General features: G+C 41.5%; 5 protein-coding genes across 7 annotated transcripts; 4 read left to right on the forward strand and 1 right to left on the reverse strand.

Moving 5' to 3' along the window:
- Positions 1-1,029: 1,029 nt before the first annotated feature.
- LOC112468040 (ubiquitin-protein ligase E3A) lies at positions 1,030-7,429 on the forward strand. The gene is made up of 12 exons (XM_025037049.1): positions 1,030-1,794; positions 2,633-2,768; positions 2,865-3,045; positions 3,146-3,511; positions 3,604-3,914; positions 4,042-4,248; positions 4,339-4,638; positions 4,717-4,917; positions 5,061-5,338; positions 5,421-5,637; positions 5,715-5,950; positions 6,014-7,429. Exons 1-12 carry the CDS (start codon positions 1,748-1,750, stop codon positions 6,132-6,134), a joined length of 2,601 nt encoding a protein of 866 aa, XP_024892817.1. The 5' UTR covers positions 1,030-1,747; the 3' UTR covers positions 6,135-7,429.
- Positions 7,430-8,277: 848 nt separating this feature from the next.
- On the forward strand, positions 8,278-11,394 carry LOC112468057. Of its 2 annotated transcripts, XM_025037086.1 has the most exons (4): positions 8,278-9,237; positions 9,856-10,231; positions 10,318-10,512; positions 10,588-11,394. In XM_025037086.1, exons 2-4 carry the CDS (start codon positions 9,857-9,859, stop codon positions 11,110-11,112), a joined length of 1,095 nt encoding a protein of 364 aa, XP_024892854.1. In that variant the 5' UTR covers positions 8,278-9,237; position 9,856; the 3' UTR covers positions 11,113-11,394. The 2 variants fall into 2 exon arrangements, with proteins under 2 accessions (XP_024892854.1, XP_024892853.1); XM_025037085.1 differs by having other exon boundaries at positions 10,318-11,394.
- A 108-nt stretch (positions 11,395-11,502) lies between these two features.
- On the forward strand, positions 11,503-12,989 carry LOC112468059. Its single transcript, XM_025037087.1, has 3 exons — positions 11,503-11,697; positions 12,356-12,542; positions 12,628-12,989. The coding sequence occupies exons 1-3, from the start codon at positions 11,617-11,619 to the stop codon at positions 12,705-12,707; spliced, it is 348 nt and encodes a 115-aa protein (XP_024892855.1). The 5' UTR covers positions 11,503-11,616; the 3' UTR covers positions 12,708-12,989.
- Positions 12,728-17,430, reverse strand: LOC112468055 (GATOR complex protein MIOS-B). Its single transcript, XM_025037082.1, has 15 exons — positions 16,910-17,430; positions 16,630-16,824; positions 16,280-16,540; positions 15,976-16,203; positions 15,685-15,837; positions 15,415-15,596; positions 15,133-15,266; positions 14,959-15,066; positions 14,515-14,878; positions 14,295-14,433; positions 14,058-14,196; positions 13,586-13,796; positions 13,259-13,473; positions 13,017-13,098; positions 12,728-12,940 (listed from the first exon to the last, which is right to left on the reverse strand). The coding sequence occupies exons 1-14, from the start codon at positions 17,043-17,045 to the stop codon at positions 13,017-13,019; spliced, it is 2,547 nt and encodes an 848-aa protein (XP_024892850.1). The 5' UTR covers positions 17,046-17,430; the 3' UTR covers positions 12,728-12,940.
- A 1,179-nt stretch (positions 17,431-18,609) lies between these two features.
- Positions 18,610-21,645, forward strand: LOC112468056 (isocitrate dehydrogenase [NADP] cytoplasmic). 2 transcript variants are annotated; one of them, XM_025037084.1, is made up of 3 exons: positions 19,100-19,199; positions 19,294-19,449; positions 19,873-21,645. In XM_025037084.1, the coding sequence occupies exons 2-3, from the start codon at positions 19,435-19,437 to the stop codon at positions 21,082-21,084; spliced, it is 1,227 nt and encodes a 408-aa protein (XP_024892852.1). In that variant the 5' UTR covers positions 19,100-19,199; positions 19,294-19,434; the 3' UTR covers positions 21,085-21,645. The 2 variants fall into 2 exon arrangements, with proteins under 2 accessions (XP_024892851.1, XP_024892852.1); XM_025037083.1 differs by having other exon boundaries at positions 18,610-19,449.
- The last annotated feature ends 6,311 nt before the right edge of the window (positions 21,646-27,956 follow it).

Raw genomic sequence — 27,956 nt, forward strand, 5'->3', positions numbered from 1 at the left:
GAGTCGCGTACATTGTACGAGTAATATATATATTTCCAAGCGAAAAAAAGATGAAATATAAGTGAAACATGAATACAGAAGATAAATACTTTGTTAATTGTTAGTATAATAATCCAGTAATAGTCTTTTATTAATTGTTTGCACGTATCGTGACTTTATCGTTTGTAATTATTGAATATCATGATTATAACGATCGCAATAATTGTCGCGATGTAGACTTTGAAAAACGCAGACTATTAAAAACAGTTAAAAATATCATTAAAGTAATGAGTAATGCATTATATCTTTTTTGCCACAGAACAAATTACTTAATTTTTTATAATACTTAATCTTTGAATTTTGTTCTGTAAAAGCTAAATATAAACAAAATAATCTCTGAAAATACTTGATCGCACTTAAATATATATACTTTAATCAGGTATTATGTCTATTTTGTTACTAATTAGCAGGAGACAAAATGAGAAGAGACATTTTGTATTTGAAATATATCATTTATTTTATACCACATGAAAAATGGAACTTAGGTCTCGAAATAGAAGTTCTTATTTCTATATATAAACAAATACGTTGTATAACATTTTAACTGCATCTTTACGTATTAAAAATAAAACAAGTTTACGTACGATTACTTAAAGAAATAATTCAAAATATTGACACCATTAATACGATTATTTAAAAAGAAAGCGACCGTCTGTTCGCAGTTCAATATGGTGCTCCCCCTCTTAATCGTCGCGCCGCAGAAATCCTAGAAATATATAGCAATAAAACTAATGAAATAGATAAATAGAAATAACATAATTTATAATAATCATATAAATGTGTGTAATAATAAAAAATACACCCATATAAATTATATACATAATAATGATTTAGAAATATACGTGCGCGTCGCGCAAAATTTGAATCGCGCGACAAACCGAGAAGTCGATCTGTCGCTCGGCGATCGCGAATTCGCGATTAATCGAAAGTCGTGCGCTACCGCGCGATAACTCGTGGCCCCGTCGTTGGTGCTGATCGCAAACGGTAGACGTCAGTAGGCACAGAAAGCAAAAGAGACATCGGTGGCTCTTTTTTCCTCCGAGCGAACTCTCCGATTCCCGCGAGCCGATCGGAGTCGCCCCGAATTCCCGTCGCGTATAAACCGGGGCGCGGATTCGCTTAGCCGTCCATCTCCCTAACCTCCAAGACCCCCGGATTCTCCCCCGCGCAAAGATCATCAATCTTTGAGAATCATCTCGAATCTCTTTCTCGCTCGCTATCTCTCTCTCTTTTTCTCCCGTGGTTCCATTTATCTGTTCCCTCTGTTCTGCGCTTCGTTCTTCCATTTTCACTTCCCTATTTTTCTATCGCCTGTTTTTCCATCGCCTTTGAACTCCGTCTATCTGTCCGTCTGTCTCTCCTTCTCCTCTCACCCCTTCCCTACCCTGCGGAGTCTCTGACTCTGACGTATCGAAAAGTGTGTCCCTCCGCGGTGAGGAACCCGATCGTTCGCCGACCACGCGACGTTTAAAGTTTAAAGGACACGGCGAGCGAGCGACGTTCGCTCCGCGGTAATCCGGACGATCCGGAGTATCCGGACCTTGACGGTGTCGAGTGGCGAGCACATATCAGCGCGGGATACCCGTCCCGGCGGTGTGTCGCGTAGACGACGGCGGACAATTGGTGCGCGCGACGGCGGCGGCGACGGCGACGAGCTCAGCTTCCCGTCCCCGAGCGAAACAGGCAAAATTCCGACGATTTACGGTCTATGAGCGCCAAGAGTCAGGGGGACCCTGGAGAAGATCACGTTTCCAGGTGTCACGAGAGTTGGTTGCGTCCTTTAGCGTCGCCCGTAAATGAAAAAAGGGAGAAAAGAAACGAGAAAGAAGGAAACAAACGCTCGCTCTTCTTCGCGGGGGTGGAGGGAGGAGGAGGGATAACATTGTCGCGCGTTTGACAGCGATCTGAGCGATCTGCTCCGACGGCGACAAACCCCCGACGGTTCGAGTGACGCTCGTGACACGCTCGTGACGGACGCTCGGTTCGGAGAATCGCGATTCGCATTGAGGAAGTACGCGCGGATTTAAAGTCGACACGATCGGTGAATCGAGACAGTCTTGTGAAAAATTGTGCGCGGAGTAGGTTTTGCTTTCCGTCTTTCCCTCTCTTTCTCTCTCTCTCTGTCTCTTCTTCTCCCTTTCCGCCTCTCCGTCTCGCCACTCTCGCCTCATTCTCACTCGGCCGTACGAAAGATTTGTTTACAGCGACGTAGTACTTTACCTTCGTCACGCGAGATCGCGAGGCTGTCTATTATTAGCGCTTTTGTTTTGGTGCAACGACACCGATTCAACGATATATAATCCTCGTGACGAATCGGAGCGAGTTTTTTTTTACGATTTACGTCCGCGGGGACCGAAATTATTCGAGCGATCTTTGTTCTTCGAGTCTCAAGCTATAGCTTATTACAAAGCTTATTGAGATGACTAGTCACTTTTGTATAGACATATAAGAATGACTGAACGTTCTTTAAGAAGAGTTGAACATACCTAGTATTTAGGCAGCTGTGTTATAAATAAAATATTTTCAGTCGTGCCGCAGAACGTATCAAGAATCCAGTTTACATATATTTTATGTTGTACTGTCATTTTTGTAGGGTAGGAGCGGAGAGCCCTTGCAGCGACATGAAGCGCGCAGCTGCGAAGAAGCTCATTGAACGTTACTTTTACCAACTCACGGACGGATGTGGGAATCCTCATTGTGACAATCAGCATTGTGCCTCCAGTGGCAAGGTATGACTTTAAGATTCATTCGTTTGTCTGTGGCAAGCTACGGGAGGATTTGAATAACGTTTTAGTCGTGTAAAACTTTGTTTGGTTCTTTGACAGGTAACTAATCTTACTCCAAATCAAGCGGCTGCTCAAGCGATACAATTATTCTCGCAAGAAGCGAGACTTTGCGATGGTACACAACCCAGTAAAGTTGCTCGGACTACCATAGAGCCTGGACAAACGTCGTTAGCTAAGAGTCTACCTGTAAAAAGCGTTAATTCGACGAGCTCCGATGAAGGTAGAAGCAAAACATCTGATTATTATATCGGCTTATGGGAGAATGTAAATGTCTGATTATTCATTGGATCGCAAAATAACACATTCCCGTTTCTCATTAGGAAAACAAGAGTCATATCTTACGGAAGCTAAACTTCTGGATATTATAGAAAAATGTAAAGCGGAAGATTCATATTCTTTGTTAATTCGTACTTTGGGAGAGGTGTTTTCTTGCGGAAAAGCGTTGAGTCTCAGTTTTCAAAAAACTGAGAAAAGTAATTCCCCACTGACGGCACTTCTCGAACGAGCACCAGACACTCTGTTCAGGCCACCTGCAGATTTGAATAAGGAAGCGGTACGATCTCTTCAAGGGGAAGATAAGGAAGAGGATAGCAGTGATCCATCGCCTACAGTTCCTAATAATGACGATACTAGTGTCGATTTACCATCGGTCCGTCGAGCTTTTGAAGCACTTTGGTCTTTGCCAGGTATGAACAAATATTTTGTTCTCAATGCTGCTTTAACATCGATACTCTTTTTGCTGACTAAATCAAATACATATTTCTTTCTGTTTGATTAGGCGAGGTGTTCGAGTCAGCTCTGGTCAATGCACTAGTCACTTTGGCGGATGATATAGAACTGAATCTGAGAGTGTTTCGTATGGTACGCTGGGACAGTATGGATAGTTTGTTAAATGTATTTCTCATTGTTTTTGAAATTCCGATGCTCGGAAATAGCGAATACTTGGAATTGGCTCTCCATATGTTGTGTAAAGCGTTGAGCTGCGTGCCGGTATTGGCTCAAGCCAAGCTAGCACGCGTATGGGCCAAACATTGCAAGTCGCGGCTTCCAAGCCTTCTGCAAGCGCTTCAAGAACTCATAACTGTCAAGGTACATTCTCTCAACTTTGGTCGACAGCTTTTGTTTCACTTGCATGGATCTCAAAATGATTTGTTTTTATTATTATTTATTTTCTGATCACACAGATTAATCTAATCACATTTGGTAATCATTGCAGGTAATCGGAGGATCCTTCACACGTGATTATTGCGTCCAAGATGCAGACACTATTACCGCACCTACGAAAGTTATGAAAATTCTGTATTATGCGAGTATGTTGGCTGGTGAATTAGATCCTCCAGAGCTGGTATTAGGCGACGAGGGTGAATCGGCTAGTAGCGACAAAACTACTTCACGATCAGCAATATCGGGCCAGATCCCTCAGGTATCATCTCCGTCGATTGTCTTCAACCTCTGTGTGGTATACCTATTACGTTATTTTTCTTATGATAAATAAAAGCAATATACATTTCAGGACCCATTAGCGACAGAATTAGGAATTACCGCGTTGGATGCACGTAAACCTTTCATACCATTTACTGATTTTTACAACGAGCCACTTAGCGATGCCATAGAGATGGACAAAGATTTCGCTTATTACAAGAGCGAAGAGCCAATGAAATTTAGTTTCATGAATTATGCTTTCATACTTACGCCGGCCACTAAAACTTTGGGCTTGTATTATGATAATCGTATCAGAATGTATAGCGAACGACGTATGAGCTTTTTGCAAACCGTTGTTGGGCAACCTACTAATCCATATCTCAGATTGAAGGTTTGTTGGCTCAAAGACGAAGATTAAGATAATTAGTTTTGAAAGATTAGTAAATTTCATTATTTCTCGTTTAAACAGGTGCGAAGAGATCATTTGATAGACGACGCACTGGTGGAATTGGAAATGGTGGCAATGGAAAATCCGTCTGATTTAAAAAAGCAATTGGTTGTAGAATTCGAGGGAGAGCAAGGTGTCGACGAAGGCGGCGTATCTAAAGAATTCTTTCAACTAGTTGTCGAGGAGATATTTAATCCTGATTTTGGCATGTTTACCACTCAGGTGAGAATTTGCACGACAATGTAAGCTTACATAACTTTTTTTTCTGACCTTATTTCGTTTTTTTCTGCTTTAGCGTGTTTAATACGCTTTTTATGTATGTTTGTGATTTAGTTTTATAAAACGTGGTCACTGTTTTATTTCAGGAAGATACGCAAATGACATGGTTCAATCCGACATCGTTTGAAAGTGACGCACAGTTCACATTAATAGGCATTGTTATCGGTTTAGCGATTTATAACAATGTAATTTTGGATGTACGTTTTCCAATGGTGGTTTATAGAAAATTGCTAGGCAGGAAAGGCGGTTTCCCAGATTTGGAAGACTGGAGTCCGACATTATATCGAACGATGAAAGAATTAATGGAATATACGGGAGATGACATGCCGGAGATATTTATGCAAACTTTCCGAGTTGGTTACAGGTATGTCTACGATAAGCCAATCGCGCACAAAAAATCTTATTGTATTCTCTCATGTATTCTCTCTATTGCATCTTTTCAATAGGGACGTATTTGGATCGTTATCGTTCCACGAGCTCAAGGAGAACGGCGATGAGCTCTATGTCACACAGGAAAACAAAAAAGAATTTGTCGATCTCTATGCGGATTTCCTGCTTAACAAATCCGTAGAGAGACAATTTAATGCCTTCAGACGTGGCTTCCAAATGGTTACGGATGAGAGCCCGCTGGCGTTGCTCTTCAGACCTGAAGAGATTGAACAGGTACAATTGTTGATAGGGCGTAAAGGATACGTTGTATCGAACGATTGTTCTAATAAAATTATTTGACGTGCGCGTAGCTCGTTTGCGGAAGCAAAATATTTGATTTTGCCGAGCTGGAGGCAGCTACGGAGTACGAAGGCGGTTACACTGTGGACAGCGAAGCGGTACGTAACTTTTGGCGCGTAGCGCACTCCTTACCACCGGAAAGTCAACGAAGGCTACTTCAGTTTACCACGGGTAGCGATCGAGTACCAGTCGGCGGTCTTTCGAGACTCAAGATGGTCATTGCCAGACACGGCCCCGATTCTGATAGGTAATGTTTGCATTCCACTGATTATATTTACACAACGTGCTCATTATTATCGTATATTTTCAGATTACCAATAGCACACACATGCTTCAATGTGTTATTGTTGCCAGATTACAGTACAATAGAAAAACTGCAAGATCGCTTATTGAAAGCAATCAATTATTCGAAAGGTTTTGGCATGTTATGAGCATGTTCCGTCGCTCCTCTTTCTTCCACCGTCTTTCGAATGAGAATTCGAAGTACACGATAAGACTCAATTACTTTTGTCATTTTATTCGTAGTTATATTATTCGGAGGTATTTATCGTAATAATCCAAAACCGTGCCAGTGCGCTTGAATATGGAAACGTTGCTTGTGCAATATGGATCATCAAAAGGCTCCTAACGTTCTAAAAATTCCAACGAATCAAAGATCGAATCCTTTGTACAAAAACAGATGTTCTTGAAAAATGGTTTGAAACTTGCACTACGCTGCAAGAATCGCTTGTACCATACTGTGTACTTTTTCTACTAAAATATAGGTAACGAAGACCGATTTCGTTGGCCATTCCGAAACGATTGAGGGAAGAAGTGCAAAAGACATTTCGAAACGCACGACTGCAATGATGAGTGTAAAAACCGAACGGGACTGCATTATAGAAATAAATATGTAACTTTAGCGAAACATAGTCAACATAAACAGGATGCGTTTCGGGAACTCGATAGTTATAATCATTATATGATTTTACTTCGAGATGTTATTTTATTTATAAATTATTTTCTCATTACCAACAAAGTGATTGTTTGTTGTGAATAATGATTTATATAACTTTTTCTATCAAAGAAATTTGTTATAGCATAAATTATCACAACTTCTAATTCAATTTATGTATTTATATAATACAGACGAAATTTTAATCTGATAATTGGAATTTTATTTTATTTATAAAATACTTAATTGAATGTAGTATTTGTAGCAATGTGATTTATATAACAAAATTTAACTTTGATAATATTTAACTAGGTAAATGATCAATAAGAGTGAAATTAACATTGGTATAAAAAAATGTTCATTTTTCTTTTATTGATTTGCGAATTTTAATTTAATATACCGTACAAGATTTAAAAAAAAAATAAGAGAGAGGCTCTTATTGTACAAAATTGTAATTTCGTTTGGACATACTGTTTAGCTTCCTAAACGCATCTGATGCTGCAAAGCCGAAAACAACCCTTATACGAAACACACTGAGCTAATGTCAATCTGAACGGACTTTTTTTTGTAAAGTAAGGCGTGAGATAGTGGCGCTTTTGTATGTACTTTTCTTTCAATTTCTAACATTTTTCTCATGTATCTCGCGTCACAATGGTGATCAAGTAGTAACGAATAGAAATTCAATTTGTATAAACGTTTATAATAGGCAGCTCTTTAACGGCTGCCAAACATTGTCAGTCGTTTTATTGTTATTCACGTGACAATAAAGCTCTCAGAAAGAAATAATAGATATCTCCTACTCATTATTACTTTTGCAAAGTCGTGCAATTATCTCCTCTATTCTTTTCTTTCAGCAACTCTGTGAAAAAAATTTGGTTTTTTTTTTAAACATATATATGTATATACCCCACATTGAGTTTGGCTCTGCCAACTTGAATGTTCGTATAGTGATTGAAAGGTTTATAAAAAATCAGTTTCCGGAATTATCTTCTATTCGCGTGTCACTGTCTACTATTGTTTCTTATTTAGCTTCTAAGTAAGTTAATGTGCTGCATCATCCCTCTCCCCCTATTCCCCTCACCTAGCCCCAGCAGACTTTTTTTCTTTCTCCGAAAATAAAGATTCATTTGAAATAAGTTAAAGTTTTTGATGTTTTCAGTCATCCAAGCAGCGGAAAAAACTTGCAAAAACAATAAAACAATAACGGAATCGTAAAGAATGAAAAAGATAGTAAAGAGAAATTTAAAGCATAACTTAAGGTACGTAAATAAGAAAATAAATAAATTTATTCATTTATTTTATTATTTAATATAAGTATTTTACAAGAAACATCGCAGTCAAGAAAATAAATGAAAATAGGAAATACGAGAGATACAAAATACATAAATGAATAAAATATATATAAATAAATTGCTAAAAAATATGAATTACAGGGTGATTCAGAACAAATTTTTAACTGTCATAACAATGTTTGAAATGTCATAACTCTTGTTTTAAAATTTTGTCCGAAGCTTCATTTTTCAAAGTCTTCTAATTTGTTTTTAATCACTCTATGGCTGCGTTTCTTTTGGGCGCTCACGCGCTGTAAGCATCATTCTATCTTCGTTGCACATCGAATATCAAACAAAGATAGAGCGATGCTTACAGCGCGTGAGCGCCCAAAAGGAACGCACCCTTATATGAGTCAATCGAATGGGAATGGGACGACCAATCAGCGCTAATAAGCCTGCCTGTTCGCCGGAGTGTAAAAGGTTGCGGTCATTAATGGCGGTCATTAATGCCTACTCATCTGAGATAGTGCAATTCTATAGTGCACGTTACATGCACTATAGAAATCTCAGATTCAAGTGAAAAGGCATTAATGACCACGTGTACATATACATATACCATTCGAATGGAGGATACTTTAACTCCGGAACTCCACAGTCTCCACAAGTCTCCTTATCTCTTATAAGAATACATTTTTCTGACAATTTTGACAACTTTTGGACGCGCAACTTTAAATTACGGTGCACGAATGTCAAAAATGTGGATGCGCTGGATCCAGAAAGTTTTCAACTGGAAGTGAAAACTTATTCCGAAGCGAGTTATTTTTTAAATTAATTATTCAGCTAAGTTGCACATCGCATCTCTCTACCGATTTATAAGTATAATACAAATCGCAGACAATTGTTAATTTATTTACTTTTGTATTAGAGTGTACCGAGTCATCCTTATAAGGACAAATTCTCCGTCTCTTTCCGACTTATATCGATCTACGATCTACCATTGAATGAATTATCTATGACTGCGATAACGTCGGTGTAGGAGGTACAGATGTCAGGTACAGAATTTTCCCCGGGTCTTCCACCATAACACTCATGGCAGAGATCAACCAACAGAAGTTCCCGTTGCTATACGTGGAATGTTTCGCGCACCGTTAAATCCCACCTTTGATTTCGGTCGCGATCTCTCGTATAAACGTGTTAAAAAAAGAGGTCATAAAATACGAAACAACGACGACAGTCAGCATTTCGATTTTGCCCGAATTGGAGTCAATTCTGACTTGGAGAAATCGGAGAGATTGCATCAGACGATCCTGCGACATTGTACTTTCAAAGGTAAGAGAACATTCTAGAAAAGTTCGTTAGGTAGATGTGAGAAAAAATGTAAGAAATGTAAGAAAAAAAACATTTTACATTTTGTGAGAAATAAAAAAGTGGTATTATTCAATGTCGCGATCAAAATTTCTCTGAGATTTCGTAGGAGTTCTCTTGTTTATAAATTATCATGTTGAATAAATTTAATTAAATGGATGTTAAATACAATCAATCATATAATAATAATAATAATAATAATATATATATTTGTAAGATATCTGTAATATATATCCTTAGAAGTAAAGAATTGTATCTCCTATTATAAATTTAGAAAAAAAAACAGAATTTAAAAAGTTTATCTTTGTGAAAGTCATTCTAATATGACTTTTTCTAGCCATTGTATCTTAGGAACTAGTAAAATAATAAACAATAAGACCTTTCATTATTAGACAATAAGCTCCTGGTATATTGGAAAAAATAAATTAACTCCATTTTAACAAACACCAGAAATATATATGATTCTTTACCTCTAAGTAATATATATATATATATATATATATATATATATATATATATATATATGCTTGTTTTCTTACATATTTTTTAAAACAAAATATTTTCTGTATTTCTCAATTATAGAATGGCCAAGTCGACAATTAATTCGTTACAAGAAATGTCAATTAAACAAGGATTTACTAAACTCCCTGATTACAAATTTACGGAGAAAAGGTTGGACGGAACTACCATACAGTTTACATGTAATGTATTTTGTAACGTGACTCGCTCTCGACAATTTAAAGCATGTGGTACAGGAACATCCAAAAAGGAAGCCAAGCATAATGCGGCAGAGAACATGCTATTACTGCTCGACACAAATCATGAAGCTCCACTGCCAATAGATAATTTGTCGTCATCTTCAGTTGCAAATATAACACATAGTCCTGAAAAAGTCTACGAGACGTCTTCGCCGAATGAAGAGTCAACCGTTGACCGTAATTACGTTGGATTGTTGCAAGTAAGTTTCATTAGTTGTTAAAATGTTACAGTTCAAAGACTAGTCGTCAAAGTATAATATAATTATAATCTTTGCTCTTTGCGCAGGAATTTTGTCAGCAACAAAAGATACCGACGAGTAACATTCTGTACAAGCTTATCTATGAGGAGGGACCATTTCCCATGAAAACGTTCACGATGGAAGTTACCGTGGGGTCACTACGGGAGAGGGCTATGGCAAGCTGCAAGAAGGCTGCTAAGCAACAAGCTGCCAGAAAGTTGCTGCTGCGTGTGAATCCAAACGTAAATAATCCATTTATAGTTCATCTGAATATAGTTGATTCAAATACGCCTAACAGACTGGAAATGCTTGGAAAGGAAACGCTTGGACAGGAGGAGGTGCTTGGAAAGGAGATGCTTGAGCTTGAGAATAATATACGAAAATTGGGTACAGGAATATTAGACTGCGTGACTAACAAGGAAACCATAGCGGAGTTGACAGAAAAAGCAAAATTGCTCTATGTTGAACGTACCAAAAAAAGCTACGGGATAATCGATCAGACAACCAATCCTCTTGCAATCAATAATTTGCACAATTTATTTGAAAAGAATTATTCCAGCAAGATTCAGGACAGCTTGAGAGAGAAAATGCGGATTATACAGAACAAATACACCGATGAAACAGATCTTTGGCAAATCAGATGTGACATCGAAAGTTCGTTGAATGTCAAGATACAACAAATCACTGTACATAGCAAAATGAAGGACCACATCATAATATACTTACGCTTGCCGTCCAATCCTTGTATCACGCAATTCGGTAAGGGTGAAACTAAATTTATAGCACAATCTCGTGCCATGTATAACCTTGTTACAGCTATTTTGATACTTCTGAATGTTTGAGAATTTTGCGCTTCCGGATGTGCTGACGAATTATAAAAATTTATAAATATTAGACGACGATTTATTCATGACATACATTATTATCTATGTATATATATTATTATACGTATGTTATAGCTATATATGCTCTTTATACTATTTATTATACGTGCAAATGAGAGATTATAACGAGATTTTAATGTAATTTCTTATTCAATCGAATTGTATAAGATAAGAGGACAATTGTAAAGCGTATATGTGTTTAATAAATTGTTGAGATTTACGTCAAACATCAAAGGTGTTGTTACGAGGAGCAGAACTCTCACAAGATTATCCGCGCACGCGCCGCTATCGTCTTGATCATCTGACACACCTAATCTTGGCGCCAAACTTCGCCTTGTTTACTTCGTTTCGTTCGTCGTGCTCCTGTTCACGCTTTACGCCGTTTACGGAGTTTGGCAGTAAACTGTTTGGGCGCTCGCGAAGTATCAATTGTTAGGGATACGTCAGTTAATTTATCGGAAAATGTCAGACACACGTGTTCTGGGCAAGCGATTAGGGCAACGCGTCAATCAAGAGGCGATCGTGCTTGGCAGAATCACAGAGGTATGTTTTTTTGTAGGTTAGGTTACTCCTTTTTGAAACGAAGGCGTCTTCAACCATACCTTTGGATTATCTAGCGCGGATACTAAAGTTTATAAAACTCTGTTGATCTTTTTCACAAAATTAAATATCACTTGAATCTTCATCCAGTTTAATCAAAGCACAAATGTCTTTTGCTCCACGGAGATATGAAAGTATTTTAGGTTAGGTTAGTTTATAAGTTTCAGTGATCGCCGGTATTATTTTAATATTACGCCAGAACGAAGATCATTTTTATCGCATTTTATTGTAACAAATATTAGTTATTAATTAAGCAATATTTTCATATATATCATTAATATGTTTTCTAATGAAGTTAGACTCGAATAAATCTCTCGCCACTATTTTGTTTATAAAAAGTGACGGAAAATCAATTAAATTGAGACTCAATTAGGGCCACTATTTCCAATGTCTAACTGCAATCGATTGTTAACTTTTCAGAATCACCAACTTTTTATAGACTATTCTGAAGCTGTCGGTTAGAGTTTAACAAATGTTGGAAATAGTAGCCCATAATCTTACCTAATCCTTATTTAATCCTCTTTTATAAAATGACATTGTACTTAATAAAATCTTTTTTTACGTATTGATTTTTGAAACGCACATCTGGGGCAATTTGCAGAAAAGCTCGGATGGTATGAGCGCAGAAATAACAACAACGGATGACGCTCGAGTTAACGTCACGTTTCTCGAGCCACTCACCAGCAACTTTTCAGACTACGTAGAGGTGCACGGTACAGTGAAGTCCAAGTCTACCATGTCCTGCAGTAGAGTTATATACTTCCCACCGGACATGAGTAAAGACTTTGGTGAGTAAAACGTTTTCTCTCTCTCGCTGTCTGGTTTATCTAGCAAAAGTGTTGACAACATCCTTAACAAAGGTATTTGCTGTAGATACAAACAGCTACAACACAATGATGAATATGCGCTGCGCAGTGGAAAAGGAGTTAGAGGGAGGGTTTTACGGAGATTAAGAAGACGAAGATTCAAGGAATTTGCATATACAAATTGTTTACTATGTTTCATTTCTTCTTACATTTTTTGCTTTTTACATTCTATTAGCTGATCTGGTATATTATCCCTACCATAAAAGTAACAAGGAATGCTGCAATGTAAAAGAAAAGCATTCAAACATGCATTCCCTCGTCTGTACATAAAGTCAATCCGGCGGGATCAGATAGTATACAAAACATGCGAAACCGTAGAACTGTAATAAATTATATTACCTCAATAATACATATATATGTATAAGAATATTTGAACATTTTTGTCTATAATTATACCTATGTCACAGTTGCGTTACGCGTGTAATCCAAGGACGAGCAGCGACAATTGCAAGACGTTACAGGGCATTCAGTGTGTTGTCTGAAATATATCGGGAATGGAGATTAACAAATTTATCATAGCACGTTGCGCATTTGCATCTTTCCTCAAATATCAATCTATCCCGATATATTTATATCTTGTTAATCTGCGATATAGCATTAGGATTCAAGCTGGCATAAATACAATCTCGTATCCTTACCGAAACCACTGAGCTATATGTTCGCTGTGTCCACCGTGTTTACATGTTAGGCACCACGAGAACCAGCTGTTGAATTCCGTAAGTTTCGTATTGCATTCCTCGTTCCTGGTGCCACCGGGACTGGGAGCTGTTTGTAATCCGCTGACGGTGCCTATGTGCATCAAGCATATTGCGCACCGAGGCAAAGGTTTACGACAATTCGGGCATGCCGTCATCTATAATGATCGAACAGGACATTGAGAAAAGAGATTTACCATTAAAAAAAAAACCTAAGATGTGATAAACATATAAATTATGCGAAATTTCAATTAAAGAGCAGAACTGTGCCTTTAATTTGTTAGGAGTACTGCCTAATCTGCCGAATGGGACCCTCGTCCTGCTGAGCCCTTGCATGGAAGCTGATATGCTTTTGCCACAGAAGTGACAAGATACATGTATCTGTTGCGGCGGTCTCTCCTGCGGCGTCGAGGACCTCATGGCGATGTCAAATTTGGCTCTTTGAAACCATAATTTCCACGCGTTCAAGAGGTGTCTGTAACTGCAACATTGACATACAAAATAAAAAACTTGATTATCCGATATTTATGAAAAAAACAGGGTGATGCATGACTCTATGTGAGAATGATTGATTTATAATTGGCGGGTTTAATTCCGATCTTCATTCCGAAATGCCTCGTTTTTGTAAAAAATGTTGGTTGGAAAGTTGAAGATTGTAAGTAAAGGAATGGTATGTGAATGGTGTGACTCGTTTCGGGAAACTATATTTCAAGAAGATATTTATGAGAGAAGCTTATAATACCTTGTGATCCATACTTGAACTTGATTCTCTTGTAGTAACTTGGGCGGAAAAGCTCTGATAGCGATAAGAGTACAACTTTGAACATCCGAGGTGATTTCCAAGTATTTACTCAATAACTGTATACTTTCCATACTCGCACCTAACTCGCGCGACAATAAATAAGCATATGTTATGATAAACGAGCACATAGTTAACATAATATATTTATAAGAATACAAAACATATTCGAATCACAACCTGTAACTAAGAAGCCCGCTAGATCTCCGTCTTCAATTACCTTCTGGGTCAGTTTTTTCAAGTACTCGTGCAGCTTATTATCCGATAAGAACATGAGAGCGAATGCTACTCGATCTTCGACGGCCATACCATTTTCGTTCTGCAACGTCGAGCTTGTTAAGCACTTGATATCCAATCTCATCAAATATCGAATCGTCTCGGCATATTTATTCACACTTACAAGTACGCTTTCATAGGACTCGTTATCCGCAGTCAAGAAACCGAACGTCGCTCTCAGATAAGGGTCTGATAACTGGGATTTAGATTTCTGGCATGATTCTCTCCACAATGTAGTACGTTCTTCGGAGAAGCCTGACAATGCCATAGCCACCATATTTAGAATTGTCGTTTGCTTCTTGCTAGCACCACGGTTTAAAATATCTATAGCCTGCCTTAAGCAGAGATTAAATACCGCGAACGCGGCTGCTTTCGCGTACGCGCCTTCCTTCTCGAGCTTCTCCAGATACGCATTATCATACGCCGTATTGGTTTCTCTGTCAAATCGTAAACCGCACAGAAGAAGACTCCTTTCTCTGTCCGGCGATCTGCGATCAAAATTATATTAAATGCGCGCAAATACCATGTTTTCTCAATATTTTTATGCACTCAAACAATCAACAATTACCTGTAAACCTTTGTCATATAACCAGAACCTATATCCGTCCACGGGCGATGGATCAGTTCAGTTTTCAAACCATTGACCGGATTTTGCTGATCCAATTTCAAAACTGTCCTATGTAAAAGTTGAAAGCATTATGTTTACATACATACTTCCAACTATAAAGCTTTGTAATTTTACCTCACACCAGGATGCTTATTATCGGGACTCTGTATAGTACCGTCTTCTACTAAAGAACGACTCAGGTACAACCATTGCCATACATTTTTTAGAGTTTCGTTTTCAGCTATATCGCCATTGTGAGCCAACTCCGGCTGTAACATACGCACGCACATACAATTATATACCAAGTAAATATAATTAAAATTAGGGATAAAGAAAAAGAAGCTGATACAAGCCAACGGCAAAATAAATGTCAATAAAGGGAATATTGAAATGTTTCCATTGGTTCTAATCACTTACAAGCAAGCCATATTCGAACATAGCACGCCTCTTGGTTAAAACTGAGATATCATCTAATTCCTTATAAACGCTATCTTCACTGTGTATGTATTTAAACGACTTGAAAGCGCAATTCCACATGAGACACGACCGAGCGGACCAGTTGAGCGTTATTCTCTCGGATACAGTATAATCGGTTACACCTGTGAAATAGAATAAGAACGCTTCAGTAATTTTGAATAACGTTACGCTCCAACGGATTATACTCTAAGATAAGATATCGTCAAATACCTAGCAGCGATATAGCCAACAATCGATTCTCATCGGTCGGATGCCATGAAAAACTTAGGGGGCTATGCCACGGTGGTAAAACCACTCTTTCCAAAACACCCGGCTCAGTGTCCTCTACCCCGCAGTACTGAATATCAAACAGATGCAGGCTGACTGCAAAATAAAAATAAATGCATTCTCGCTTTTAATTTTTCTTCTTGTCACCAGCTTACGTTTCAATATGTCTAACACAAATTTCGAGAGACCTATATATAAATGTAATTACAGTTTACAATCATACATGCATTATACCTGAATCTTTTTGTAAAGTGCCAATTAGATTTCGTCTAGTGGGACACCACAACACCTTTGTGACCTGTCGTTGCGGCATTATTGTAACGATCGGTTTCTCGAAGCACCGAGTATCCCAGATTGTTATCAGATTGTCGACGTGCGAAAGCAACTGATAATTATTATGGGGGTTTACCGATAGGTTATATATCGCTTTTGTAGGAGTAACGTTCACCACCTTTGCAGAATCTAAAAAAAATTCTCAAGAGTTATCGACAATTGAATAGTAACCGTTGGCAAAGATCGTATCCTTTTAAGAGCATACCTCTGAAATCGATAACTTTCAACTGCTTGTTATTAACACCGAGAGCCAGACATCTTGGCTCGTGTTTAAACCAAGCGGCGGAATGTACGGTTTCTGATATGCCGGCTTCCACTATCGGTCCCCCCGAGCCTTTCGGACAATGGTGCACGTCCCAGAGCAGCACCGAGTGCTCCTTGCTGTGTTTGTCCAGGCCCGACATGATCAGGTGGGTGTCCACAGGATTCCAGGCAACGACGTTGCACGACCTCAGGTACTTTGGAACTGGAATTTTATCGAGATACAGAGATTAAGCGACATATCGTTGAAGAATATAATCTTTCTCGATAATGTAATATATAAATGATCCCTACCAAATTCTCTGCCGACCAGGCCCTGATAATCGAACTCTGGCACGCTGAAGGTACTCAGAACTATCTTTCCATTCGCGTGGCCACTGGCAACGATGTCCGGCTCCGGTTGCGGACATATGTCGACGCATTTCGCGTAGCTGTTAATGGTAATGGAGCAGACCAGCTCCGCTACGGAATGATCCGAAATCTGCAGATCTATTAGAAAGAACGCCCCACGTTATGTTAGCACCTTTTCAAGACAAGCGTGAACTTGGCATAATCTCTGAAACACAATACTTACAAGTTTGCTCGTTCTCCCGTACGCTATTATCACGCGGACTGATCTCGTAGAGATTCAACATCGTGTCGCTGTCCCACGTGATGAATCGGTCCGAGTGAAAGGGGGACCACAGCACGTCCCATTTCGGGCGGCTCATCGTTTCCCTCTGCCTCGTTTATCACGCGTCTGTCACAAAGCTGCGGGACATCGCGACCATCGCGTTACTTCGCGCCCGCCGACATCGTCGGGCACCGAACGTCGAAACGTTTACGTTCAACTTGCGCAACACGTATCGCGATTGCACGTCCGTCGCGCAATATCCATCCAGCCTATCGACATACCAGGAAAACGTCCGGGTTATCCTCGACCACGTTTGTTATGATAATCCGTCCCTTGCGAAACATGCCCTTTGGATGTTTACGTTTATCATTCCTGATGCCTCCAGACACCTCCAGATGCCTCCCGCTCCCGACTTCATCTCCTCTCGCGGGAATTTAATCAAACTCTGCCCCCCTCGGGCCCCGCGCCACTCGCCGCCCACCGCAACAACAACCCAATACAAAATAAACTAGATAGATAAACAACCGCGTCACCGCAAGACAACGATCGCGTTCGTAAAACACGATCGATCAATCCGGCGCGAAATGATCGCTGAGTGGTGCTCGGAATTCATGAAAAACGACTTGTTCTTTAACTTTTGATTTATTTTCTAATTGTTAGTTTAATTTATTTTTATATCATTCTTATTAATCTCTTCTTAAATTTACACTTTTTTAATAAAAATTATAATATTAATAAGTTTCATGTTTCCAAATAAACGAATATCTTGATATAAAAAAAATTAATGCGCGTTCCTAAACTTATAAAAAAGTGTAGAGGAGATTTATTGTGGGAGCTTTCCAGGACCCCTATTCTGTAACTCTAACGACAGTGTCGGTATACTACATGCAGGTATACTACATGGAAAAAAAGCTGCGCAACGACGACATAACGATACCGACACTGTCGTTAGAGTTACAGAATAGAGGTCCAGGACCCCTATTCTGTAACTCGTAACGACAGTGTCGGTATCGTTACGTTGTCGTTGCGCAGGTATACTATATGGAAAAAAAGCTGCGCAACGACGACATAACGATACCGACACTGTCGTTAGAGTTACAGAATAGGGGTCCAGCAAGCGGACACAAGTCGACACAAGTATCGTTTTGTCTTGCGTTTGTCCCATAGAGATATAAGAATAGAGTGCGCGAGTCATATGCTAGCACGTAAGAGGCTGCGATATAGAAATAGAAAAAGAACGCTGCATATAGGCCCTTTCTGTCTTTGTCTACGCGTGCATGCGAAACAAAGACAGAAGGGGCCCATGCGCAGCTTTCTCTTTTTATTCTGCGCAGCTTTCTCTTTCTATTCCTATATCGCTTTTTCAGTTCGCTCGCGCACTCTATTCTTATATCTCTATGGTTTGTCCTCCACCGGAAGATCAGCGGATTATTATGTATTATATATTTTCATTAATTTATGGGATATCGTATTATATTTACAAATTCTTCAATTTGTTTGCATTTTTGTCACGAACCTTGACTAATGTTATTACATTTGAATGTGGTGCGACATTCCGGACCACGCGTATCCGCGTTCCGGACAAAGTTTGATTGGCTGTCCTATTCTTCTTGCAGCCGGTGCATGGGATGTCTTGAAATAGCGTCAACGGGACGAGACGGTTCCGCCGTTCCGGTGAGTCTCGGCGAAGTCGGGTCGCAAGATCTCAAGGTCGAGAAAACGAATGTCGACAGATCAGCAAGACCGCAAGTGCATACGTCATGTCGACGCATCTCGTACATACATCCTCTGTAAAAATACGAACCGATAGCGTGCAACGGAACGCGACGCACATTGACGCACATGCCTCTCCCCGACCGTCCCCGACGCCGGTCAGTCGTGTCGCGTTTGCTCGCGGCATGAGAAAGAAAGAGAGAGACTCGTTTAGCTTAATCCGCGCGAGCTGAGAATTCGGTTTCTGGAGTCGGGTAGCGGGCAAACACCGCAAACACCCAAGACTCGAGCATGTGACTTCCGCACGCGTGATAACTGCTCCGTCTTATCAGCGATCCCGAATCGATCTACCTTTAAAGGCTTAAGACACTCCGCGCCGTTCGTCGCGTCAACAATTGATCTAAGAAGTAACCGAAAGAAGATCTAACAAAAGTAACCGAGTGTCGGCGCGAGAAAAAGGAGGAAGAACAACAGGCGGGAAGAGGATATATCCGAGGAGGAGGAAATATTTAAGGAGTACACGTACACAGGTGAAGAGGTGGGTGACACACACATTTAAAGCTGCCATGCTTGCGCCCCACCGTGCCCTCCAGCCGTACGCACATTTTATAAGGACTGTACGCTCGTTGCAGTCGGCTAGTTACCACGGTGTCACGTCAACGTCGTCATCCCCGCTCGTCGTGCGGGAACCCGATCGTCATCGTCGTCACCTGCTGCGAAATTCGTCGTCGATAGAACAATTCGCGAGGACACTCGGCGCCTCGTTCGCGACAATGGCAAAAATAAAGGTAAATACGAAGTAAAACTAATTGCCCGCTTTTCATAATCGTACTGCCTCGTCTGAGACGTTTGGAGGGTGGAAGAAGAGATTTAAAACCGGTATTTCGCCGTTTCTTCGTCGCCTCGGGGAAAGGGCATGGGAAAATGGACTTTACACCGATCACGTTACGTATAATCTGTACTCAAAGCTGCACGAATGTTATCACTAATTGCAAAATTCTAGGAGAATACTAAGGAATAAATATTTAAATTCAAATCTAACAATATATGCGTTATAGAATTTCCAAAAAGAGACGTGTTCTTCTTTAATTAATATTAATTTATAAAATAAAACTTATTTATTTAAAAAAAACTGTCTAGAAAGAGAAGGATTTGTTAAGTACTCTTGTACTGATTCTCAAGTAATATTGCAAATATTTTGCAATTTTTAGGCAGGTCCAGTCGTCGACATTCTCGGCGATGAAATGACGCGCATCATATGGGATTCCATTAAGGAGAAACTCATCCTGCCCTACTTAGACATCGAGTTGCATACGTACGACTTGGGTATCGAGAATCGCGACGCCACCAACGACAAGGTGACGGTGGATTGCGCCGAGGCGATCAAACGTTACAACGTCGGCATCAAGTGTGCCACCATCACGCCCGACGAGAAACGCGTGGAGGAGTTCAAGCTGAAGCAGATGTGGAAGAGCCCGAACGGCACCATCAGGAACATCCTGGGCGGCACGGTGTTCCGCGAGGCGATCATCTGCAAGAACATACCGCGTCTGGTGGTCGGTTGGAAGGAGCCGATCATTATCGGCAGGCACGCGCATGCCGATCAGTACAAGGCCACGGATTTCGTGGTGCCGGGTCCCGGGAAGCTGGAGATCACGTGGACCGGCGAGTCCGGCGAGAAGATCCAGCACACCGTCCACGATTTCAAAGGTCCCGGCATCGCCCAGGCTCAATACAACACCGACGAGAGCATTCGCGCTTTCGCCCACAGCTCATTCCAGTACGCGTTATCGCGCACGTATCCGCTGTACCTTTCCACGAAGAACACGATCCTCAAGAAGTACGACGGTCGCTTCAAGGACATATTCCAGGAGATCTACGAAAAGGAATACAGACAGCAGTTCGAGGCGAAGGAGATATGGTACGAGCACCGATTGATCGACGACATGGTGGCCTACGCCATGAAGTCTGACGGTGGTTTCGTATGGTCGTGCAAGAACTACGACGGTGACGTACAGTCGGACTCGGTGGCGCAGGGCTACGGCTCCTTGGGTATGATGACGTCGGTCCTCCTATGTCCGGACGGTCGCACGATCGAGGCCGAAGCCGCCCACGGCACCGTCACCCGTCACTATCGTCAGTACCAGAAGGGCAACGAGACGTCCACCAATCCGATCGCCTCTATTTTCGCGTGGACCCGCGGTTTGCTGCATCGCGCCAAGCTCGATGACAACGCGCGTCTGCGACACTTTGCCGAAACGTTGGAGAAGGTCTGCGTCGACACCATCGAGGCTGGTTTCCTCACCAAGGATCTCGCCATATGCATCAAGGGCATGAACAACGTCACCCGGTCCGATTACCTCGAAACGTTCGAGTTTATGAACAAGCTCGCTGAGAATCTGAAGAAACAGCTCAAGGCATGACTCGTCGACGTGGATGAAGAGTGTAGTCTACGAGCCAAGTATTAAGTCGTCGCGTTGTAATGAAAAGAAAGAAATATTTACGTGGTTGCGGGGGGAAAAAAAAAAGCTAGACTTCAAGCATATATTATATATAATTGCACGCATATAAGATTGTCGCTTACAGTTACGTCAAATCATCCTTGGATTCACGCTGCATAACGTGACCGCGTTTGATTTATCTTCGATTATCATTAATCAGACCATTCGTTTCGCAAAAGCGTCACGAACAGCCGCGTGCCTCATCTTTTCCACGACGGCCGTGCAATAGATATGAAAGACGCGATAATACTAACGAGATACTAGCTGATGATTGGACCACGTATTCAACTCGGCAAAACAATCGATGGTATGATGTAAATTATCGTTTATCGTGGCGTTCTAAAATTATAAATGTGGAATACATCGCGAGTGAACGAAGTAATTTAATGAGCAGATAAATTTAGCACACTGATTGATCAGAGAAAGCGAATAATACATATGAACAATTGTATAGATCTTTAAATAAATTTTTTCAAATCACAAGGCTAAGTTAACATTATACATATACTAATTGAGATAACTTGTGAATCGTTCTACATTAAATGAGCATAATTCGGTAAAATGAAATCCTCGGGAGATTAAAAGGAAAACTTTTTGGTCGTGTAAGAGCAACTTCTCCTCTTTTTAAATCTTTACACTTTCTTGACATTACGATTTAATCGCATTTCCAAGGTGTATTATGCGTATAAATACTGAAACTTGCATCGGTATCAATACAGCATCGCTTTTTAAGAAGCCTTACAAAAAAATTACATCGCGTGATCTGTCACGTGACGAATAACAACTTCGTAACGTTTGCTATCAGTTATCAATTCTCGCGATTACTTAATTTCACCCACAGAATGAACGAATGTTACGCTATAAACGTCGAGTTAGGAATTTTAATTTTGCGCAATCCAAGCAAAGAACGATGGAAAACATAATTATCTTCGACGTTTGAATAATTTATAGAGTTATATAGCGAGACATTTACATCGATTCCTGTCTTTACGTTATCGACAAGTTATGAAATGAGATCAGCTAATGAGATCACCAGTCTCTGATCGGATCTATTTGAATCTGTCAAAGTGAAAGGTCCTTGACACTTGTACGCTGATTAGGAATGACTTCGACCAAACTCTGATTAACTTATCAAATAATTTCAATTATTAGTTTCTTGTCATTTAAAAAGAAAAGATTAGAGACGATGAATTAATCGCCGATTAAGTTGATCGGGGTTCGAATCGAAGTCGTCCTAAGAATAGTCTCCAATAATTAGAATAAATCAGAAGAGCGGTTGAAGTGCGGAAAAATTTCAGTTTTTAAAGTCTCAAAAGTGCACAAAAAGAATTGTATTATACAATTGATTGATTTAAATTTCTACAGTTTTTCTACATATGAGTCAATCGTTACTTATTCATTGATTTTATTTCATTTATTTTGGCAAAGACTAGACTTCCTCTTTGGAAAGCAGATACAATCTTCCCAAGTCCCCCTAATTATCGCCGAAAGTCAAATCGGTCGAGTTAAATTAAATATACGGAGACGTAAAAACAACTGAACATTTCAGTGACTCGTTACTTTTTAACGTGGGTCCGTCAGTAAGACACACAGTCCTGCCTGCATTAATCAGCCTAATAAATCGCGGAGAATTCATTGACCTTTCGCGAAACCTTTCATAAAATATTCCTGCATTATATGCGAGAGTTCCAGGTCCGAACTCTCGTCTTACGTAATAATCAGTCGCGACTTTATAAATATCGCGTCATAACGATCGGATGCGCGGGTACACCCGGTACGTTCAAAGTGCCCGCGTTTACACGCATCATCGGACGGTAAGCGAAACGCGCGTCGGTACAATCGCGAGTTACTTTATCAACATTGCGTTCCATTTTTATCCACCGATTTGATCCGCCATATGGAACTGGAGAGGTTTCCATTTTAGGGGAAAAAAATTGTGCAACGATATACCGGGAAGATATGATAAACGGGTAAACAATGCAGGCGGACAGAAAGGACAGAATTTGATTTAAGATGTTTACGCTATTCAGCCGTTTGTTATTTTTTTTGTTAAAACTAGGCCCTCGCCGTTTTACTTCTTCACGCATCGGATTACATAACCCGCTATTTATCTCCACGGATCTCTCTCCAGTCGCATTGCAGAAATGCAAATATTCCACCGTAGATCGGGTCTGTTTAACAATGATAATTCGTCAAAGTGTATTCAGCGCTCGTACGTTAACCCGGTCAGCTTTGTTGAGTTGATCACCCGTCATTTCCAGTGAGCAAAAGTAAGCGGTTATACGCTAACAGTTTGTCAGCAGATTCGGGCAGAATATGTCGCGACGGATTTTGACATCAACCGTGTCCGCATTTAGGCATCGTGTTCAGCATGGCCTGTCGGTGTATTCGACGAATTGCCAGCAAGAGTTTTGTCGTTTTGTAACATTTTGAATAATTTCTATAATCAACCTATACTAAGCCAAGAAACGTTAAATCAATATCTCGAAATGTTGATTTTATGTTGTATTTGTTGAACATTTTCACTTGATATTTTTAAAATGTTTCAAAAACTTTAGCAGATAATATAATATAATTTCCTCGAATATTGCAAAATTGTGTTTTAGAAATATATTGAATCACTAAAGTCATTCGTAAATATAATGTTGATACCTTACAAAAATTGCATATTATAAAATGGTATATACTATATAATATTGAATATTGTTGCAGTACCCTATTATATATATTAATGACTTTTTATTTATTACACATTCTATTTTAACAAATTATTATATTTCTGTTTTATTATTACATATCTGCTGCAAAGCTTGTAGCAGGCACTGTGCAAAATCTGTTTTCGACATACTATAATTAAATATTTAATATTTGTATCGCGACAATGAAACAGTTATAACGTCTGTACCCCTCAGTCATCCCCGGACCCACTTTTAATAATCACGAAAATTTAACCAGAGTTAGTCCTGGTTTTCCGACAGTATATTATTTGTTCGTTCATCCGTCGCGCATCCGACTTTGCTCCGATATTCCGACCTCGTCCTTCCCAATGGCGGCGTGCACGCGACGCTTCTCTTGAAGCAGGTAAGAGGCACGCGTTTGCGTAACGCCCTAACTGCTTTACGCACGCACACATCGACGTCGTTATCGCGGCGCTCGTTGCCTCGGTGCTCGCGGTACCTCGCTCGAAAAGGTCGCCTCTTCCGACGCCACGTCGCGACGTGTCCGTCCGGTGACGTGTACTACGCTGTCTACCGTCCCGAAAGGAGAAGAAACCCAAATATCGGAACGGGAACATCCGCAACTTACGTAACCTTGAAGCCAAAGATAAATACCTCCCCCTCCCTTTTCTTTTCTATAAAAAGTAGCGTATTTTCCTGCTCGCTATTTTCGCGAAACGCTTCAATTGTTACCGCGATAATTACTCGACGTTTTAAATTATACTGCGAACGATGATGTATAGCTCGCATTTTGTTCCTCCTACGAGGAAAATTGGAAGGGTTCCTCGCGAAAGAGTTTTATAGAAATATGTATCATTATCGGGTGTGGATGTGGGTTGCAGATCAGCTGCCGCATCCCAATTTCTATTTCGTCCGCTCGATCGCGTGGGACGTTTGTAATATTGAATACGATGGTAAATAAACGACGACTACCGTCGGCGACGCGTCGGCCGCTTCTCGCCGATAGAAATCACGGGCTCCGGATTAGCCGAGCACGCCTGGGACACCCTGTATACTAGCGCGCCTCGGAGCCGATATATCGGCGAGGCATATCGTGTCGATGCTTCCGCGACTCGCGCAGGCTCGCGAGACCGAGAACTGCCGAGACGAACCGACGCGACGCACCGACGCGATTCCACCGGGACCGGAAAAGTAGGCGACCCTGAGAGAAGCATCAGCAGCGGCGACGAGCGAGGAGACGCTCCTCCCGTGTCCGGAGTGCACGGAGTTCGCGACAATTAGTAGTAATAACTGCGCGAAACGACACGAGACGTGACTAACGATAAGAATGATAGGTCCTCAGGTAGCGTCGCGGGGGACGGAAGAGAGGGTTCTCGGGATGAAAATAGGATGTAGGACAAAGACGGTGCAACTCCGGAACAAGATCAGAAGGGATTGAAATGGATCGTTTTGAAAAAAAAACTAATAATAATAAAAGAAACATAATAGGTTTCAATACATCCGCTCGCGGACGACGAGAGTAGTTTCTTTTTCGGGCACTGCCCCAAGAGCGGGACTTCCGGTGAAGCAAGACGTAGGGAGAAGTGAGAACAAGGGGGAAGAAGGAGAGGAACGACACGCGTCTTCCAGTGTCGGGACGGAAATGACGGAATCGGAATTGCAGATGGCGCCGAGGCTGCGCCACTTGGCCATCGTCAGCCATCGTCGCCGTCGCCGCTGTTGCTGATCGAGTCGGCCGGCGGCCCGCGGCCGACCGCAAGGGCGCGGCGAAGGGGAGGGGGAGGGACGGGGCTGCGCCTTCCGAGGCCTTCTCGTAGTCTTTCTGCTCCATCCGAGCTCCGAGCTCCAGTCCGACGGCCAGTGCTGACGCCGCCGGTGACGAAAGAACGATATTCGCGATCGAAAGCCGGCGCAATCGAAGAGAGAACGGAAGAGAGCTCGGCAAGAACGAGTTGGAGCGGGGCGACCGGCGAGGAAGACAGGGAGGGAAGAGAGATAGGTAGAGACGGAAAAAGAGGGATAGACATAATTGAGAGGTGGGGAAAGGGGAAGCTAAGAGGAAGAGAGCGGCTACGGCGTCGCGACGACAATCTTTTACGCGTATCGCCATCGATACCCAGCTAGCAAAAGCCTCCAAAAGAAGTCCTTTTAGAAACTTTTGCTAGCTGGGTACTTATTTGAGGCGGAATAATCGACAGACGAAACGCGACAGACGAACGAACGAATGAATGAATGGCCTCGACGATTAGTGCATGGATCCTCGAGAGGGGGGGGGGGGGGCTAGCTGCTCGATTGCTCGAGCGTCGATCATTGCTGTCATTGCTGATGACGCGACGGTAATTGACGTCGTCGCTGACGCGGTCGCGTATCGCGTACGATACTACCGAGATAACCTACCGTGAGAAATATTTATCGCCGCGAACGGCGGCGCAGGTGGGGCACGTAAGCCCACAATTATAAACGTCATCTCCGGGACGGCGCGTCGCGCGCCGCTATTAATATCCCCGCGAATTGTTGACCCTCGTCGAAAATAAATTTGGGGCATGTAGGAAACGCGCGGAAAGAGCGACACGTGGTTCTGGGAAAGCGAAAAATGGGCGAGGGTCCGGCCCCGACTTCGAGGAACCGTGCGGCCTCGCAATATGGCTGCCTCCAATTGATTCCTTCGATTTCTTTTTTTTGTACACGAACTTTCGCACGGGCTGCGCCCGTGGAAGAGGAGGAATGGATCGGCGGAACGGCGAACGCGGGTGATCGACGGTGGAACCGTCCGCGTCGCCCGAGCGGATCGATCCGCGCCAGACAACGCGCTAGACGCGTCGTCCGACGACGATTCCTCCGCGTCGATCTGACAAATGTGCGCGCGCCCATCGGGGTTTTCCAGCTCCAGGATTCATTCGCGCTCGCTGCTTTTCCTCGCTGCTCTCATCCGGACGTCGTGCCGGGACACGACGAAGCCAAAGTCGGTCACGGTGCGGGCACGTGACGCGGAACGCACCTCTCGTTTCTTTCGTCGATTAAAAGGGATTGCGCTCGTCGGTCCCGGAAAACCGCGGCCCGCCTCTTTGGAAATTCCATGTCGATAATCTAACACGAGAACGCCATGCTGCTCAGCTGTAGTCGCAGCTTACGTGTCAGATACCAAGTACGCGCCGTATCGTTACGTTCTTATTAGGATAAAAAAATAAACGTAGGTATCTTATCGCGAGGAGAAACGAGATTTGAAATATATCCGTTTATAATCAAACGATGAAGGCTGTTTTTGTACGATACAGTAGATAAACAATTGCAGACTGTTGGGAGCCCAAACGAATGAAGATGAAGACGCGTAATTAATTAAATTGCGAAATTATTGATTTATTCGAGATTCTATCTAATTATTACTATAGAGTCTCTTCCACCACCTAAGAGATAATTGCGATAGGCGAAACAAACGCTGATAGGTAACTGGATCGGAAATTTGTATATAATATTCATAGGATAGAACAATCGGAAATGTATCTACTAGACTGGCGCGAATATTCGGGTGATATATTATTTTGCTCTAGACCTCTAGAGTGCTCTCTATTCATCTTTCAGAGTAACTAAAGTAACTTGGAGGAGGAGCATCTGAATAATTAACACGTTGACTGCTACGGTGGTCATTGGTGATCGGCGCAACTGAAATTTTGTAAAAAACTTGTAAGAAATAAACGCTACCTAATACAAAATTTTTAATTATATGAATATATAGACAACGATGCAAAGTAGGAAGTGCGCTATCCATGAAGATGCATCTCATTTAATTGCACAGTATTTTATTATTTGTGCCTATGATATTTTATCGTTAATATATTTATGATACTTTATTCTTCTATGCTATATGATGAAAATTCTGTGGCGTATACATGGTAAAGCATATAAATCTTGTCGGACAGACGTGCGTGAGACGTGTTAAAATAAAAAGCCGGTCTCGGGCGTCCGCCGGACCTCGCGTCATCGTCATTCCGGGTTCAATTCGTCTCGAACCGTCGGATCGCGGATAAAAGCGTCTCCTCCGTTTCCTCCGCGTATAATAACGGCCGATATCCGCAGGCGAGCGCCGGTCGGCGGCACTCGGCAGCGCCGGGGTTAATC

Source organism: Temnothorax curvispinosus, unplaced genomic scaffold (assembly GCF_003070985.1).
Source record: "Temnothorax curvispinosus isolate PA1 unplaced genomic scaffold, ASM307098v1 QBEX01018008.1, whole genome shotgun sequence".
Taxonomy (NCBI): Eukaryota; Metazoa; Arthropoda; class Insecta; order Hymenoptera; family Formicidae; genus Temnothorax; species Temnothorax curvispinosus.

Coding starts and splice junctions, on each gene's coding strand:
- LOC112468040 (XM_025037049.1), top strand. CDS start 1,748: ATGAGCGCCAAGAGTCAGGGGGACCCTGGAGAAGATCACGTTTCCAG. Junction 1,795..2,632: donor GGAGAAGATCACGTTTCCAG/GTGTCACGAGAG, acceptor TCATTTTTGTAG/GGTAGGAGCGGAGAGCCCTT. Junction 2,769..2,864: donor ATTGTGCCTCCAGTGGCAAG/GTATGACTTTAA, acceptor GTTCTTTGACAG/GTAACTAATCTTACTCCAAA.
- LOC112468057 (XM_025037085.1), top strand. CDS start 9,857: ATGGCCAAGTCGACAATTAATTCGTTACAAGAAATGTCAATTAAACAA. Junction 10,232..10,317: donor ATTACGTTGGATTGTTGCAA/GTAAGTTTCATT, acceptor CTCTTTGCGCAG/GAATTTTGTCAGCAACAAAA.
- LOC112468059 (XM_025037087.1), top strand. CDS start 11,617: ATGTCAGACACACGTGTTCTGGGCAAGCGATTAGGGCAACGCGTCAAT. Junction 11,698..12,355: donor TGCTTGGCAGAATCACAGAG/GTATGTTTTTTT, acceptor GGCAATTTGCAG/AAAAGCTCGGATGGTATGAG. Junction 12,543..12,627: donor GGACATGAGTAAAGACTTTG/GTGAGTAAAACG, acceptor TATTTGCTGTAG/ATACAAACAGCTACAACACA.
- LOC112468055 (XM_025037082.1), bottom strand. CDS start 17,045: ATGAGCCGCCCGAAATGGGACGTGCTGTGGTCCCCCTTTCACTCGGAC. Junction 15,597..15,684: donor GTTGGCTATATCGCTGCTAG/GTATTTGACGAT, acceptor TCTATTTCACAG/GTGTAACCGATTATACTGTA. Junction 13,474..13,585: donor GTACTCCTAACAAATTAAAG/GCACAGTTCTGC, acceptor CGATCATTATAG/ATGACGGCATGCCCGAATTG.
- LOC112468056 (XM_025037083.1), top strand. CDS start 19,228: ATGCTTGCGCCCCACCGTGCCCTCCAGCCGTACGCACATTTTATAAGG. Junction 19,450..19,872: donor CGACAATGGCAAAAATAAAG/GTAAATACGAAG, acceptor TGCAATTTTTAG/GCAGGTCCAGTCGTCGACAT.